This window comes from Natrix helvetica (genome assembly GCF_964273705.1).
Source record: "Natrix helvetica genome assembly, chromosome: 6".
Taxonomy (NCBI): domain Eukaryota; kingdom Metazoa; phylum Chordata; class Lepidosauria; order Squamata; family Natricidae; genus Natrix; species Natrix helvetica.
Window position 1 is genome coordinate 72,657,745 of NC_138553.1, and position 17,533 is coordinate 72,675,277.

Here is a 17,533-nt window from a genome sequence, read left to right on the forward strand (position 1 = left end):
TAATGTGCTCTCCTTTTGCACAAATTGTCCTTTGCATTCTTTCTCTGCAACTTCTGCAGAGAAATATTTGTTCTTATGGAGCATCTTTTCCTTGTACCCTTGCAAGTGCCATGCAGTTTGACCAGACAAGAACGGTAATGAACAATGGTTCTCTTATTCCATTTTCTACATTACTGCCATTTAACGCCGAGGGGGAAATGACAACATACACTATAATTTCTAGTTTTGTTTAATTTTTGTTTAATTTTTTTATTGTACGTTTTTCTTCATTTTATATCACAATTTCAATTTTTCAACAGTGATATACTGGTTGTATCACCACGTTTTAAAATACACATGATATTATATATCCTAATTATGTCCATTTTTCTCTTTTTCATACAATATTCAAAATAGAAGAAAGAAAGAAAGAAAGAAAGAAAGAAAGAAAGAAAGAAAGAAAGAAAGAAAGAAAGAAAGAAAGAAATAAATATAGGCATTTGATATTATAAGAAGTATAAGATGCACCTTTTTCCCTCAAAAAAGAGGCTGAAAATTTGGGTGCGTCTTATACACTGAATACAGCATTTTTTGCCTCCCGAAACTTCACCCCTTCACCAAAATGGCCGTGTATAGCTTGTAGGAGGCTTTCCGAGAGCTCCTGGGGGCCTGGGGAGGGTAGAAATGAGCAAAAAATGGGCCATTTTTTGCTCAATTCCCCCCAGCCCCCAGGAGTACTCTACAAGCCTCCTAAAGGCTATTCATGGCCTTTTTTTTTTTTTGAAAAAAAATGGGCCCATTTTCGTGAAAAACAGGTCTGCAGAGTGCAAAAACTTTTTTTAAAAAATTTGCCTCTTCAAAACATTGGTGCATCTTATACTCCGAAAAATATGGTATGTCTATTGTTTCCATAGCTTTAACATAATTCTTTATACATTTATCATTCTATATATTTTAATTTACATGTTTGTACATTCTGGTAGTGATATTGCTTACAATACATTAAGGTTAACGATGGAAATTAAAGACAAAGGAGGAATAGAGTATTATTTAATATGGGACCTGTGGTACCAATGATTAGATAATAGATGCAAAGATTAGAAAACGAATGATGAAAGATGATTAACAAACCAGAAATAAATAAATACAGGTATAAAGCTATATAGAAGAATCCGTATTGTTTAATTTTTTAAAGCATTGATTGGGAAATATTTATTTATCTACTTATCTGATTTAGTAGAGATGAAGCTGCCCAGAAACACAGCATATCAAGTCCAGCAAGAGCTGGTAATCCAGAAGGAGATTCTTCCATCTTCCAAAGAAAGCCATCAAAATCCAATGGTAAGAGAAATAAAAAATCCAAGAATTTATTATTATTATTATTATTATTATTATTATTATTATTATTATTATTATTATTATTATTATTATTATTATTATTATTATTATTATTATTATTATTATTATTATTATTATTATTATTATTATTATTATTATTATTTTTGCTATTTCTCAGTTAGGGCCATATTTCCTAGTTCAGTTTCATTAACCTGATGCAAAACAAACCAAAAGGCACAGGATGATGGTTTCATTATCAATTACCATGGACCAGAATGGACCCATGGAGTTTGTTTTGTTTGTTTGTTTGTTTGTTTTATTGGATTTATATGTCGCCCTTCTCCCAAAGGACTCAGGGCGGCGTACAACATTAAAAAACACATATCACAAAAGTTAAAAGGAAATTAGATAAATATTCAAAAAAAAACCCAAACCCAATTAATATGACAATAACATTTTAAAAATTAGATAAAATTAACAGGCCAGGCCGGCTTGCTGGAAAAGCCAACTTTTTAGGGTGCATCGGAAGGACCAGAGATCAGGGATTATGCGAAGCTCTGGGGACAGCTCATTCCAGAGGGAAGGCACTCCCACAGAGAAGGCTCTCCCCCTGGGGGTCACCAGCCGACACTGTCTGGCCGACGGCACCCTGAGGAGGCCAACTCTGTGGGATCGTACTGGACGGTGGGAGGCTACTGGTAGAAATAGCTTACATTTGTTTTGGCTATCTTAGCAAATCAGAGATTCTGACAGTAGGAAAGTTAAGGCCATACCGATCAGGAAAGCGGAAGCAGACCATTGCTTTCAAAGGAGAAAAAAATTGTTAGATACTTGTTCTAACTACAGTGGTTTCCACCAAGGTCCTCTGTTCCGGTGAGTCTCCTGTGTCTTCATGACAATATGGTGGCTGAAGACTGAAGGTGTCAGCTGGCCACATCCACCCTGCCACAAAGGCTTATTTCTGCCACTCTCAAACAAAAGTGATGGCTAATGGAATCCAAGAATTACCTTTTTTCTTAGAAAAACCAGGCAATTGTGCATAAAGAGAAATTACAGGTAGTCCTCAACTTAGGACCACAATTGAGCCCAAAATGTATGTTGTTAAATGAGAAATTTGTTGAGTAAATTTGTTCCATTTTATGACTTTCCTTGCCACATTTGTTAAGTGAAACACTGCAGGTGTTAAATTAGTAACACGCTTGTTAAGTGAATCTGGGTTCTCCATTGACTTTGCTTGTCGGAAGGTCATAAAATGACTCCTGAACACTGCAACCGTCATAAATATGAGTCAGTTGCCAAGCATCTGGATGTAAATCATATGACCATGGGGATGCTGCAATGGATAATTGGAAAAATGGTCATAAGCAACTATTTTCAGTGCCGTCTTAACATTGAATGGCCACTAAATGAAGTGTTTTAAGTCGTGGACTACCTCTAGTTAACAGGTTTTACTCACACTGCTGCTTCCTAGTATCATATCTTATCTCTTAGGAATCTCACCTGGCTGTATTGCTGCATATAGTAAAAAGCTCATCCCAGGGGAGTTGCAGAAAATCTATGGCAAAATTTCAATTTTATTCGTCACAGCTTGTTTCACTGGCTGACTGGTTATTTTTATCCATAGAGCGTGATTCTGATTCTGACAGTGAATTGTCCCTCGATGAACACAGCAGTTCCTACGCTTCCTCTCACTCGTCAGATAGTGAGGAAGATGTGATAGACGTGGAGAAGAAATGGAACACGGGCACTGTGAAAAACAATGAGCGGATCCCAGTCCACAGCACTCCTAAAGGTAAAGAGTATAAGCCAGAGGTGTCAAACTCAAGGCCACCAGGCCAGATCCAGCCCGCGGAGTGCTTCGATCTGGCCTGGAAAAAGCGAATGACTGGTCCGCAGTGCCTCTGCCAGCAAAAATGAAGCTCGGGAGGGCTACACGTGGCCCTCCCTGGCTCCATTTTTGGCCACAACGGTCTCCTGCGACCCTCTGCCAGAGAAAACACAGCTCAGGGAAGTTGCACACGGCCTCCCCAAGCTCCATTTTTGCTGGCAGAGGGATGCAGGAGGCTTTCATGGCTGAAAACAGAGCCTGAGTGGGCTGAAAACAGAACCTCGATGAGTGACGTTGAGCCAGCCACAGCCATCCTGGCCATGCCCCTCCCCAAACACAGCCCTGATGCGGCCCTCAATAAAATCGAGTTTGACACCCCTGGTATAAACACTTGAGCCTCGAGGCCAAGAAAGTCAGTCAGTGTGTGATTTTTTTGAGGACAATATGTCCCAAAGGTGCTTTTTTTCAAGAGGCAACTGGACTTTCTTGTTTTTTCTTTGAAGACATTTCGCTTCTCATCCAAGAAGCTTCTTCAGCTCTGACTGGATGGCGGGGAATGGAAGGATTTATATTCCTTTCACCCCCCCCATCCAATCAGAGCTGAAGAAGCTTCTTGGAAGAGAAGAGAAGTCCAGTTGCCTCTTGAAAAAAAGCACCTTTGGGACAACTATGACCTGAATGATTGAGAATCTCCATAGACATTGCAGACAATAGGTTGCTTACCTGAAAACCCCATCGATACAATTTAGATATTCATAACCTCAGTCTCCTTGTAAAGACAGTGCCATATTTAAAATACCAAAAAAATATCCTATAGAAATTCCATTAGTGATTTTAGAGGGCAATATAAGTATTATTCCATCCAACTCTAGACTAAGCCCATGGAGGAAAGGAGTTGTTGAATTCATTAGGGGTCTCTTGTCTGTTGTATGCTGACATCTGCCTCAAGCTGTTAACTCCACATTTAATTGCATTTCCTCATCATTCTAATCTGTTTTATTTACAAATTTGACTTTCAGTTTCAAGTGATTATTGCAGTATTTCTTCAGTTGTGGCAAATTCTGTCCTGTAATACAAGACATGCTCAGCAGTTTGATTGGCATGCTTACCTAATTAACTAAGCAATTAATTTTATGTGCGCAATGTGTTTGGTGGATTGATCATTGACCATCATAAAGACTCAACCTATCTGTGAACAGTGAGCAATAGAAAGGTCTTTCCTTCCTGATATATTTTTTCTTTTCTTTCTTTCTTTTTATTCATAAACATTTTAAATACAGTCTATTGTCGGGGTATATCAGTTACAAAAGAAAAACAAAAAGAGAACAAAATGAAATATTAACACATATGCTAGTAACAACAGTAATAATATAACAGAATAGTTTTGGTTCAATTTCTTCTTTATATTAGCTTATTCATAATTCTGTTAATTATATTGGCATATTTATAATTATAAACCATCTTATATTTAATTCATACATAACAATAATCATTCTTCATCTAATTTTTACTTCTTATTTCTAACCACTCATAAAATCTATTCCATGTCAAATAATATTCTATGTCTTCTTTGTCTTTTATTTTGAAAGTCAATCTATCTATTTCTGCATAGTCTAATATTTTCCGAATTACATCCTCATCTGATGGAGTGTTCTCTGTCCAATATTGTGCAAATACAATCCTTGCTGCTGTCAGTGCATGCAAAACTAAATATATAGTCCCTTTATCATAACCCTCTGGCATTATACCCAACAAAAATATTTCTGGTTTCAGATCTATGTGTTGCTTAATCATCTTTTCCAATCAAGTATGTATTTTCTTCCAATATTTTCTTGCTTTCCTACAAATCCACCACATATGATAATAATATCTTGGGTATGATTACATTTCCAGCATTTGGCAGACATATTGCTAAACATTTTTGCCAATCTTGCCAGCGGCAAATGCCACCTATAAATATTTTCCTTATATGCAGTAGCCATTGTCAGTTTATAGTTTCTATCCCTCATTTTTTGCAATTTATCTAATTCCATCGTGTAACCAAAAAAATTTGCCCATGGATTTTTTTCACTTTAAGTTGAAGATAATTGTAGAAATCTGAAGAGTTTCTCACTGAAATTTTAGTGTTTGTATTGTGTTTTAAATATTTTGCACCCTGCAGTTGATACAGTCCCCAATCATGTAAGACCCTACTGGCCATCTGAGGGTGTCGATGGGAGTGATGAGGAGGAGCCCAGTGCAAAACAAAAACTGAAGGTGGAAACCAAAGTTAATGTAGAACTGCATCAGGAAAATCAAGTGAACCACAGCAGTGAAATACCTCAGGAAAAAGAGGACGAGGGGCAGCAGAAGGAGAATAAACCACTCCCTCATCAAAACCATCAGCCACCAGAACAGAGGAAAGGTATTCGAGAAGGTTTTAATTATGAAATTCACTACTGCCCAGTGGGGTGAACACTATTTAATTATATGGCTTTAATAAGAGAGAAGATACATTCATGGAGTATAGTATCAATCTTTCTTAATGATGTGATGCCTTCAGGTTCAGATCTATCATGTATATTGATTGCTGGGGGAACAAACCTAAAAGGAATTTGCTTCACTTGTGAGCTGTCTAGAGAGCTCTGGGTGGCCACCACAAGAAACAAGTTGTTGAAACATGAACTTTTAGCCTCACCTGATACAGTTCTTGTTATGCTCTTAATGCAAGTTGCAGTGCAAAGAAAAATAAGAACTAAATTGTTCAATGCTATAGCTTAAAGAGGGACATGGTGGCTCAGTGGCTAAGACGCTGAGCTTGTCGATCGAAAGGTCGGCGGTTCGAATCCCTAGTGCCGCGTAATGGGGTGAGCTCCCGTTACTAGCCCCAGCTTCTGCCAACCTAGCAGTTCGAAAGCATGTGAAAATGCAAGTAGAAAAGTAGGAACCACCTTTGGTGGGAAGGTAACAGCGTTCCGTGTGCCTTTGGCGTTTAGTCATGCTGAACACATAATCATGGAGACATCTTCAGACAGCGCTGGCTGTTTGCCTTTGAAAAGGAGATGAGCACCGCACCCTAGAGTCGGGAACGACTAGCACATAGCTTAAAGCCATTTCACATACTGGCAAGCATACTTCTAAGATGCTGTTCTTGTAATCTGAAATTACACCTATGCTGACTGGCTGTTGAAAACTGTTAATTGGTTTGTGACAAGAAAGGACATTTTGGCCAGGCTCTATTTCTTTTAGCTTCATGTATGAAGTGGCAGGAATTCCAATACCTTTACAGGAAGTCTTTATAAACATAGGGGACTTCCTTCAGTGTTTTAATCCTACTTCCTTATTAAAATAGTTCTCACCATAAACTGCAATTAATAGGTAGTGTTTTCCTATTGACCTATATTTGCTTGGTGGGGCAGATCATATCCTGATGGGCATCAGGTATGTTAAGTGAAGAGTATTATAGAAGTTGAAGCCGAAACTTTCTTCATTTCAAGCATAAATATGCATAAAGCCTTTTTACTAAATGCATCTTTTGGGGTGGGGGGTTTGTCTTATTATATTAATATGATGGCCATATCCTCTTCTTCTTCCCTGTGTTAGGCATATTGAAAAATAAAATCACCTACCCTCCTCCATTGGTGGACAAAAACATGAAGAATCGACTACGAGAAAAATTGTCAGACTATCATCAAACTGCCATCTCACCTAAAACAACTTCTGTTGGGACTAACAATGGTGTCCGCTCCACTTCAGACTCTGGAGTAACCATCAAAATCCCAAGAAGAGAAAATCCTCCAGAACAGACGAATGGCTTAGCTATGAATGTTCACATGGGGACAATAACGGCTGGGAATAATTCGGATTCTGAGTGAGTGCCACGTTTGCATGTTTACCGTGATACTTTCTCTTGAGTTTCTGGTGCTCATTTCTTTCCAAAGACTTACCCTTTAATTCTTTTCAGTGGCTTGTTTTGGACATTCATTCAGGAATCAGCATCAGAACAGAATCTGTTCTCCCCTCGCTTCTCCCCCTCCCCTATTTCTCTTTCATGTCCTTTAGCACTTTTCAGATTACTAGCTTGAAACACTTTTTGTGACCTCTGAGTCACAAAAACTGTAAGGTTTAGTATAATCTCTGTGATCCAATCAGATAAACTCGCTTTGTGTTCTCAAACTTAAACTTCTGTCTTTCTCTCCCAAAATGTTTTCCTTGTCAGTTACCTTCACCTAAGACCCTGCGCCCCCCTCCCCAATATTACTTATCCAGAATTTTCTGTCACTTTGGCCTTTTGCGATGTCAACTTAGCTGCTGAAGCATGGCTTTTCTTCTGCATATTAACATAACTATAATAATCTAGTAATTTCACTTGCGGTTGTCAGCTTGGCACTATTTAACCCTAAGTTGCATGGTTACTTCTTCTCGTGAACAGAGGCAGTAATGAAACTTCAATTTGAATCATCAGGAAATAGTGAAGACTCTTGTTGCCTTGGATAAATGACTCTACTGTAACACTGTGGTCGGCACCTGTGGTTGGAGTCTGCATTCATTTGCCATTTGCCATGGAGTGAGGATGCCAAGACTGTCACCATGGGAATCTGCACCTACTTGTGACAATGCCACAATTTCCTGTGAGTTCCTCATTGAAGTTACAGATAGAGAGCCCTTCCAAGAGAGCCCTTGCCTGACTGCATCATTTGTGCCATATGGAGACCAGTAAATGGAATTCATTATTGGGGGAGGAAATGCCTTTGAAATATGGTCTGAGCCATAGCAATGCCACAAGGAGTATAGAGCAGGAGAAATCCATCTTGAACAAGAGACTTTGAGGAATAAATCGTCAATAATACACAAGATCTGATTTTATGCTGGGGTTTTACTCAATTTCAGCAAGATTGCAGAGCTCTGGAGGACAATGTATCCCGTCAAAGTTCTTCTCCAATTTCTATCCCAAGGGACACCTTGCCTTAAAATACATTGTTTTATATAAATATATATAAATACATCTATATATAGCTGTAGATAATTTTATACGTTTTATATGGCAGTTCTTTTGTACATTTCATATAAGTGCTGTTGTGTTCTTTTTTTTCAAATTTGATAGCAGGAGAGCAAAGAACTTTGATATTTTTTATATTAAAAAAGAATTGCATGAGCTTACTTGTACTTGGCATTTCAGCGGAGAGGGAAAGGGAGAAGAATCAAAAGCTTGATTTGTGAGTCTTTTTAAAAAAGACTGACATGTTAGGGTATCTAAATTCATTCATTTATGATATGAATCTGATTTTTTTTTTTAAAAAAAGGCTGCAATGTGTACTTTTATGGCCTCAGGACAATATTTTTGCGTAAGCCTGGAGTCTCACTGGATTTCTTCATTGCATTAAGTTACAATAGGTGGCTTGTTCATTTGTGCCTTAACATGTCACGTAAATCCAATTGTGGATTGCTTCTAGCTTGGCAGAGTTTAGGAATCCATCTCATAAATGTACTCCTGGTAGGTTTCTAAGGCAGTTTGGCCCTCTTTGCATCCTTCAGCATATTTAGATTCTTCCTCCCCCTTAGGTGGAGTCCATAGCCAATTGTCAGCATTGTTTTGAAATTACTACAAATTTTTAATAGTGTCATCTAATTCTGTTGAAATTTATCTAACTTTTGAAGCTTGCCTCCTGTTCATTTTACTCTTTTAAAAAACAAAATTACACTCTGTTCCCATAATTGACTCTTTAGAAAAAGTCTAAGAATATTTTAATTACTCCATCTTTTAGCAAAGGTCGAAACGGTTTTTGAAATAAATAAAACCTCTTGTCAAGGGAACTAAATATCTTCACAGCGTTGTGCTCAAAACAGTTGGGGAGAAAGGAGCAGCTCTGTCGGTTTTTCATTTCTATCGTCTTTATAAATTAAGGTATATTTGAGAAAAGGTCTATTTTGGAATGTTTTAGGGATGATTAGACCCACAATTAATTTTTCTCAGTCAACGGGTAAAATAACAGGGATTTTCATTAACTCAAACCACTTTGGAATTAATCAAACTACTATATATATATATAAAAGGAGAAAAAAGATCATATAAAATAGGAAATCTGTAGAGCATAAATCCCGAAACACATCTAAATTGATGTGAACCCTCCCCCACGGATAAAAATGATAATTTCACTGGTTTTTAGCATTGGACAAAAAAAAAGTATTTATTTATCTTTTATCATTTATTTCTAACCTGCATCTCACTGGAATTCACAAACTTTTGGTACTACAACTGCCTCTTGAGCTTGCATGGATAAAGCAAGAAACTTTGAGAGCATTCTCAAGTGCAATTTGCTTGTTTCTTTGTCTTTAATTGTAAAACCCCTTCCCTAGATTCCTGACTTACAGTTTCAGAACTGCTCTAGTCCAAATAATGTTGCCTTAGTTGTGTATTTCCTAGTGGCCTCAGTCAGCTGTGATTTTTTTTACCAAAGTGCCTTTTCTCTCAGTTCTGGAATATCAGGATAAGAGTAGCCCACTCTTAGTATGATGATGATTAATAATTTACATACAAGGTTTAAAATATTATTAGAAGAACCTATATGAGAACACAGCGTTTACTTCTGAACTCATTCTCATTTATGATTTTGCCTCTCCAATTAAAAAGCATCAGGAGCGGGAAAGCTTAGGAAGATCCAATAATCCTTTTTTTCTTTTCAAGAAATCTGTCATCTACTCTAAATTTAGATTTATAGATTCAGAATTTGATCTGGGGAAGGTTACTGTCCCTCAAAGAAATGGACCTCTACAGGGAAAAAAATGAAGCGGAAACATATTTTAAGACATCTCTGAATTTTGTTTGCATTATTACTTTTTTGATATTTTTGGAATTTATTAATCAGAAGAATGAGGTAGGTGGGTAGGAGGCACAATTTTACACGTTCAAATTGAATTAAAGTTTCATAATTTAGCATCTCTTATTGGCTTGTTGACGTTCCTTTCCTACCAGAGGGCAGTGCTAGGAAAAATTCCCCCTTAATTGTGCTTAATATGAAAGCATTTAGATCATTTCCTGTTTTATTTGTGGTGTAGTTTATACTAAGCATTACTTCTAACTGCAGAAACCCCTCCTTTACAATTGTGACATTGTAGAAGGAATGCTGTGTTACTTACGGTAGGAATAACATTAGAAGTCGGATAGCACCTTTTCGGAATAACAAAAGTGTGTTCCTGTTTATAAAATATATCCTGCATTAGTTGATGCTGTGAGACTACTTCACTTTGAGTGAATGTGTAAGAAAATAAGCAGGTGCATACCAAGCATGATTTAATTAATGAACTTGCACAAAATCTAAAACGTTTCTTGTGCAGATTTGAATCACCAGATTGTTTATTTTGCTAAGAAAACAGCCCAGCTTGTATTAATTCAAATCAAGATTGAATTTTTGAATTTCTGTAAATCCTGAGAAAGCATGCATATTCCTTGGTGGATGGTCTGAAAGTTAAAATGCTTCACTTTGCAGCTCAACATTTCTTATATTATCAAGCAACGTAATTTATTGACTTTGACAATGCACGCATAGGTACCCACATGCACAATCATTATCCAAAATAACCCAAGTGCCAGAATTGCCTTGTGAGAAAGCATGTTTTTTTGAACTGTAGAGCAGTGGTTCTCAACCCTTCCCACTCTGCGGACCAGAGGCAGTGGGGGGAAAGGAGAGGATGCGTTTTGCGCATTTGCGCCGCTTACACAAATGCGACTTTGCATTCTTGCTTGCTCTTCTGTGGGCCACTTCTGGGGGTTGGAGGGGGTTGGAGACCTCCACTGTAGAGAAGTATTTCTAAACCTTGGTAGCTTGAGGATGTGTGGACTTCAACTCCCAGAATTCCTGAGCCAATGTGGGAATTAAAGTCGACGCGTCTTCCAAGTTGCGAAAGTTGAGAAAGGCTGATATAGAGAATAATGTTGGTTAATGGAGAGAAGAACAGATGTTCTTGTTTTGAACATCAGCTGTTTCGTATTTATATTTCTCAGAACTCTTGCTGCTTTCCCCCCCACTTTCATATAGAAAAGCAGATGTCAACTGTCAAGCACGGTCCAACTAAGTTAGAGACTTTTACACCCATTTTTTTTCCAGTGGGAGAATTAAGAATCTACCTAAACTATTGACCCTCTGAATTGTAAAAGTGTTTAATGTGGATTGGAGGTTCGGCTATTCTCTTGTTAAAGATTGTGTGTACAAATTTTACTTTTTTCAAACCTAGTCCCATATAAAATGAATGTTTGCTAAATTATTATTTTTTAAATCAACCTTGATTCCACGAGGCCTTTTTAGAAGAGGAGAAGAGTCATGCTCTTTAAATATATATATATATATATATGTTGCTTTCATGCTGCATAAAACTTTGATGTAAAAAAATTGAATGTGTAACTATTTGCCTATCATTCGTCAATATGTGCTAAATGATGTGACATCTGTGTCTGTGTGTATATTTTGCCCAATGAGATGTAGTGAGTTATTTTTGATCAGAACACCAGCTGCGTGTGCTAACCACAGAGGAAATAAGGACCTATTTTTTACCATTTTAGACACCGGAGAATTTTAAAAATGTATATTTATTAAAGTTCAAAACACTGGAATTTGAGCACAGTTGAGAAAATGTAATGGCAAATGAATTAAAGGTTTGAATTTGTTTGTATTTTTATGATAACCATTTATTTCCATAAAATGATGCCTTGTGGATTTATGATTTACAGACTGTGGCTTTATGTAAAATCAAAACTTTCTACAGAATGCTATGAAAACCAAGAACAAACTGACCCTAAAACAAAAGCATCCTAGGAATAAAGACCATTCTAGGGGGGAAAAATCATTTTAGTGGATCGAAAGATGTGATTCATCAGCCTCTTTCAGCTGCTGGCACTGCTGCCTTCAGTAAAGTTCAACACCAAGTACAAATGAAAAAAAAAACATTTTCTCCCATGGCAGACATCTGTTTCTGAGTCAAATATGTTTTCTTTAATTAGCTGTAAGTCATACGTGGGATTCTCTAGGAAATAATCAGCACTTTCACATTTATACAGTATTATTTTCCTCTCCGTTACGTTCAATGTGCATCTTCCCAATTTAAATTTCAACAATATTAATAATGCATCTGCAGCTGAAGACTTAAGATTTGCAATTTTATCATCAGTAAGGGCTCCATGGGCAGTGAATACAGGGAGTCCTCAACGTACTAACACAATTGAGCCCAAAATTCCTGTTGTTAAGTGAAATGCTTGTTAAGTGAATTTTGGCCCATTGTACAATCTTTCTTGTCATAGCTGTTAAAAGAATCACTGCAATTGATAAATTAGTAACCTGGTTGTTAAGTGAAACTGGCTTCCCCATTGACTTTGCTTGTCAGCAGGTTGCAAAATCATATGACCTTGGTCGTAAGTATGAACATGGTTACCAAATATCTGGGTTTTGATCATGTGATCCTGGGGATGCTACAAAGATTGTAACGGTGAAAAATGGTCCTAAGCTACTTTTTTCAATGCCGTTGTAACGAAGTCACTAAATGAACTGTTGTAAGTTGAGGACTACCTGCTTTTGACTGCTTCTGCCCACCCAAACAGCAAAAGCTTTGCAAGTGCCATTAAGTCTGAAATTTTCAGTATTCCTCCTGAAATTAATTTGTTAAATTTAAATTTAAGAATTAAAACTCTTCAGATTATTCTGCTATATTCCTTTTAATCACCTTACAGAGAGAATAAGGTAAATAAAGCCAAAAAGCCTTTATAGGGAAAAAAAAAACCTTCTCTCCCTGATCCTACTCAATTTCTGAGCCCAAACAAGTGGAGACCTGTAATTTTAGAAAAGAAATCTGCCCCATCATGGTTAAAAGGACAAAAGATCTATTAAAAGTCTTTTATTTCAGGAAAATGTCCAAAACATGTAGACATTCTCATGCATGACACTACAAAATTTTCAATGGTATTCAAATATGGGCTGTTTCTTAATAAGAATTCATCTATATTACTACAGTACTTTCTTTAGTAAGGTAAAGGTTCCCCTCGCACATATGTGCTAGTCGTTCCCGACACTAGGGGGCAGTGCTCATCTCCCTTTCAAAGTCGAAGAGCCAGCGCTGTCTGAAGACGTCTCCATGGTCATGTAGCCGGCATGACTCAACACCGAAGGCGCACGGCATGCTGTCACCTTCCCACCAAAGGTGGTTCCTATTTTTCTACTTGTATTTTTACATGCTTTCAAACTGCTAGGTTGGCAGAAGCTGGGACAAGTAACGGGAGCTCACTTGGTTACGCGGCGCTAGGGATATCAACCTTTCTGATCGACAAACGCAGTGTCTTAGCCACTAAGCCACCACGTCCCTTTACTTTCTTTAGTACTACAGTACTAAAATTCTTGTTGCCGTCACCTTTAACTGGGCAAAGCAATGCTTTGTAGGGCAACAGTTTTTGAACTGTTGGAAGAAATGTCCTTCTGGGTTCGGCTCCAAGTGGGGAAAAAGACACTGGAGACATGGAGGCTGCTTGGAAAGATGGTTTTAATGGAGGAGAGGACCACATGGCTTGTGTCCTGAACAGAAAAGGTGATCACATGCTTCAGTGTTGGTGGAGAAAAAGAGAAGGAAGACCTGAGATGCTGAGTCCCTGGTTTTATGCCCTCTTTGGCCTTTGATCTTGAGCTTGTCTTTTGATTGGTTGTCAGACTCCCACGGGGCCATGCAGGGGCAACTCTCTAGGCTGCGTTTTGAATCCAGGTTTGGTTGAGTTCTCAGATGCCATGTGGGGAGTTGGGTAAAGGGCCAATATTATCATGCCTTAATCCCATCCCCCTCGAGCTGAAGGGGAGAACTCTTTATTATGTAAAGGGATTGGCTTGGCCATCTTAATGACCCATTGACAAAGTGGGTGGAGGTAGGAAGCTACAATGAGCTATTCTCTCTTTAAACATGTTTTTTCCTTTTCACATCCAGGGAAATATTCTGCCTTTTCAATATTTCCTAGGATAGTTCATTTTTCTGGGAGAGGGATGGGTGATAACATCCTACAGAACCAAGGTACCTCCAATGGATTAACTTACACAAAATCCAGGAGCCATGACTCCTGTGGAATTGAAATTTGACAGGTATAAAATGTTATTACATAAAAATTTATCAAAACCTTTTATGACATAATACAAAGTGTCGCATAACATTTCCTGTGGTCCACTCCTGATGTTTGCATTCTACAGTTCGCAACACTGATTATCTTCAAGGCAGATAAATCTTTGGATGTATCCCAACTTTTCCAAGGCAGTGCAGGTAGTTCTCGACTTACGAGAGTTCATTTAGTGACCATTTGAAGTTACAACAGCACTGAAAAAAGTGACACGAGCATTTTTCACCATTATGACCATTGCAGGATCCCCATGGTCACATGGTTTACATTTGAATGCTTGACAGCTGGTTCATACTTATGACGGTTGTACTATCCCGGGGTCATGTGACCATCTTTTGCAACTTCCTGACAAGCAAAGTCAATGGGAAAGCCAGATTCACTTAACAGCCAAGTTACTAATTTAACAACTGCACCGATTGCACTTAGCAGAAGTGGCAGGAAAAGTTGTAAATGGGGCAAATCTCACTTAACAAATTTCTCAATGAACAACACAAGTTCTGGGTTCAACTGTGGTCATAAGTTGAGGACTGCCTTTATATTAGAAGCTCTGCCACTCCTGAAGGCATTGAGGAATCTGGTAAGGAAGTACTGTATCTCTGAAACAACCCAACAGATCATGGCTTGTCTAGTCTATCATATTTATGATACTATTTTATGAGTCTCATTCAGTGGAACATATTTATTAAGAGGTGACTTACTAGCTCAGCCTGCACATAGTAGAAAAGGAGCCTGAAAGTGTAAAATCTATCATCAAGATGATTTGCAAAGGAAATCAGATTATACCAGCGGTATCCTGGGAGACTGACAGAAAGGTAATTACTGTAGTGTTAAAAGATGAAATCTGAATTACTTATCACAAATACAAACATTACTGAACCAGCAATGCAACTCTCATAATTCAGTTAAGTCTTGATGGGATCATTTTACATAAAATAATAATAGTCAAACACTATTTTTCATGAATGATGATTCATGAAACTTTATGAAGGGTTTTTGCTCTGGACTATCTTGAATTCCATATATATTTATATAATTTTTGCAACAAAAAGTATACATCTTCGAAGTATGTCTCGTAGAAAACACAAGGCAGGGTTTGTCATCATTCTATAAAGGGATTTGCTGAGAAGGGGAAAGTGGGGATTAGAATCATATAACTATCTTTGTGAGTTGTTTTGTTCTGCAACTGCTCTTAATTACTGTCACTAAAGCTAGGATTACCCTTGGTTCCAATATGCTTCTTGATAACAAAAGGTAATATCTGACTTTGCCTAAATGTTTGCAATCTTATGTTAAACAAAATGCAAGCAGGTCTTGTTATCCTATTTTCAGGATCAAGATCATGGCAGGGGGCTGGTTCTTGCCACGTGTAATATACACCCACCCCTACACAAGGTCTACTGAGGGGAAACCCTTCCCCATTTCCACACTGGAGTAGTCTACACTGCACGACAGAGGGGACAACCTTGATCTCTACACTTAATGGCCTCCCAATGGCATGACCTTCCAGAGGACCTCACCTTGGCTTAAGGAACTAAGTGGAAATCAACACACCTGTTGGGGCTTGGTAGGTGCAGTGGAGTGTGTATTCCAGCTTGTTCATTCAGTGTTTGTTGGTTTGTTGTAGTTCTCTTCTGAAATTTATGCTGGACAAGCTACTTACTGTAGGCTTACTTCATTGTATATACTAAAATAAATAGCAGCTATTGTAGTTGCCCCAATCGGCAGTGCCACAATAAAGCCAGCACCAGAGGGATCCGCAGGGTGTGGTTTAAAAAGTTAAGATGGCACATGATGGAGATAAAACAAACAAGCAGGTGGAGCTTCTTCAATTGGGCTTTTAGCAGCCACCTTGACTTCAACCCTGTGGGTACCCTGAGCCTCCACCTATAGAAATAATTGGATGAGTCAGTCTGAGGAATGGTGAAAGGGAGATTGGTCCCATTGCTACCATTTCCAATAATTTCCCTTGATTTAGTAATGATACTAAATTGTCATGCAAAAGGGAACAATTGCATGCTTGATTGTAAGGATCCTCCCTGCCAAGTATTTTTTTCATCTCCAGAGATCAATCAAAAATTTACATTAATAGTATGGAATTTCCAGTGAGTGAAAGGAAAGAGACAAAATGCACATCATCTTGATACGGTTATTATTACAAATACAATTTTGATTTTTCTTGGTGAATATAGTCATTAATACTACAGGTATTCCAGCATTTTCTGGTCTAGGCAGAAAAAAGGGGGGAAGGGAAAGGTAGTTGCAGGTGCTACAACCTGTCATGGGCTGAATCATTTTGTTACCATAGAAACCCTGGTTGCTATGATGCAGCTCTAAAGCCATCCTTGGTCTTCATAGGAGAACAGCTTGTTCCAACTTGATGCTTCAATATTGCTCATAGCTTCTTCTCCCAAAATACATCTCTCACACGTTGAAATATAAAACATGATTAAAAGCTTATTGACTGAAGTGTTTTCTAGGAGTCTTTCAAGTTATTGGTAAAATAACCACCAAAAACTAAAACGTTTTCAATTTACAAAGTAGGAGCTTTTGTTTACTTGCAAATACATATCAAAAGCTTTCAAATCTAAAGGAATGAATTAATAATTTAATTACATAGATAGGGCTCGTGTTACATCAACTTGACAGTAATTTGTGCCAAAAACAATGAAAACTCTGAAATAATAGGCAATTATGAATCTGACTCATAATACACTTTTCCCCAAAAGAGACATTATTTCATTTTAAGTACAGGAAAAAAGACATTGTAGAAATTTTGGACTTGAGATGAATCTATGAGATTTTCCTCTTTAAAATAAGCAGACTATGTAGAACACTAGTATTTCCCACAAACCTACATAGTGTATTTTGTGTTGCCGTTAAAATAATTTTTACTAAAATTACAGAACAGGAAAATGCCATTTTTGTCAATGATTTTCAATGCCACCTTTAAAGTTATTCTTTAGTTTATTGAGGTCTTATTTATCCCCCACCCTCAATAGAGACATAGAAGAAAATTTGCCTTGTCTCAATCCCTCCTCTCCACAATTTGAAGGCATGCAGTAAACTCTGGCTCTGTTTAGGCATATCCCAGGCTTGAAAACCTGATAGGGACTCTGCTTGTAGAAAGCAGGATTCTAACTGGAGATGTGTGCCCTCTAACTTTCTGGAGAATGACAGATGAGAGAGGCAGAAAACGTGGGTCCTGATCTAGTCAACTCCCCAATACAATTCTAATTGGGTTGGGTGCTGGAGTACCCAAATACAGCTGAAGA

At 37.8% G+C, this 17,533-nt stretch overlaps 1 protein-coding gene across 4 annotated transcripts in view; it reads left to right on the plus strand.

Moving 5' to 3' along the window:
* The window catches only part of CELSR1 (cadherin EGF LAG seven-pass G-type receptor 1), a 191,087-nt gene extending 179,241 nt beyond the window's left edge, over positions 1–11,846 (plus strand). The window contains exons 31-35 of one of the 4 annotated variants that reach the window (XM_081957473.1): positions 1,217–1,320; positions 2,942–3,109; positions 5,307–5,549; positions 6,728–7,006; positions 7,602–11,846. In XM_081957473.1, the coding sequence (XP_081813599.1) occupies positions 1,217–1,320; positions 2,942–3,109; positions 5,307–5,549; positions 6,728–6,999 (787 nt within the window). In that variant the 3' untranslated portion in view covers positions 7,000–7,006; positions 7,602–11,846. Of the gene's footprint in view, positions 1–1,216; positions 1,321–2,941; positions 3,110–5,306; positions 5,550–6,727; positions 7,007–7,556 lie in introns of all 4 variants that reach the window. The other 3 variants (XM_081957470.1, XM_081957472.1, XM_081957471.1) reach the window with 3 other exon arrangements.
* The last annotated feature ends 5,687 nt before the right edge of the window (positions 11,847–17,533 follow it).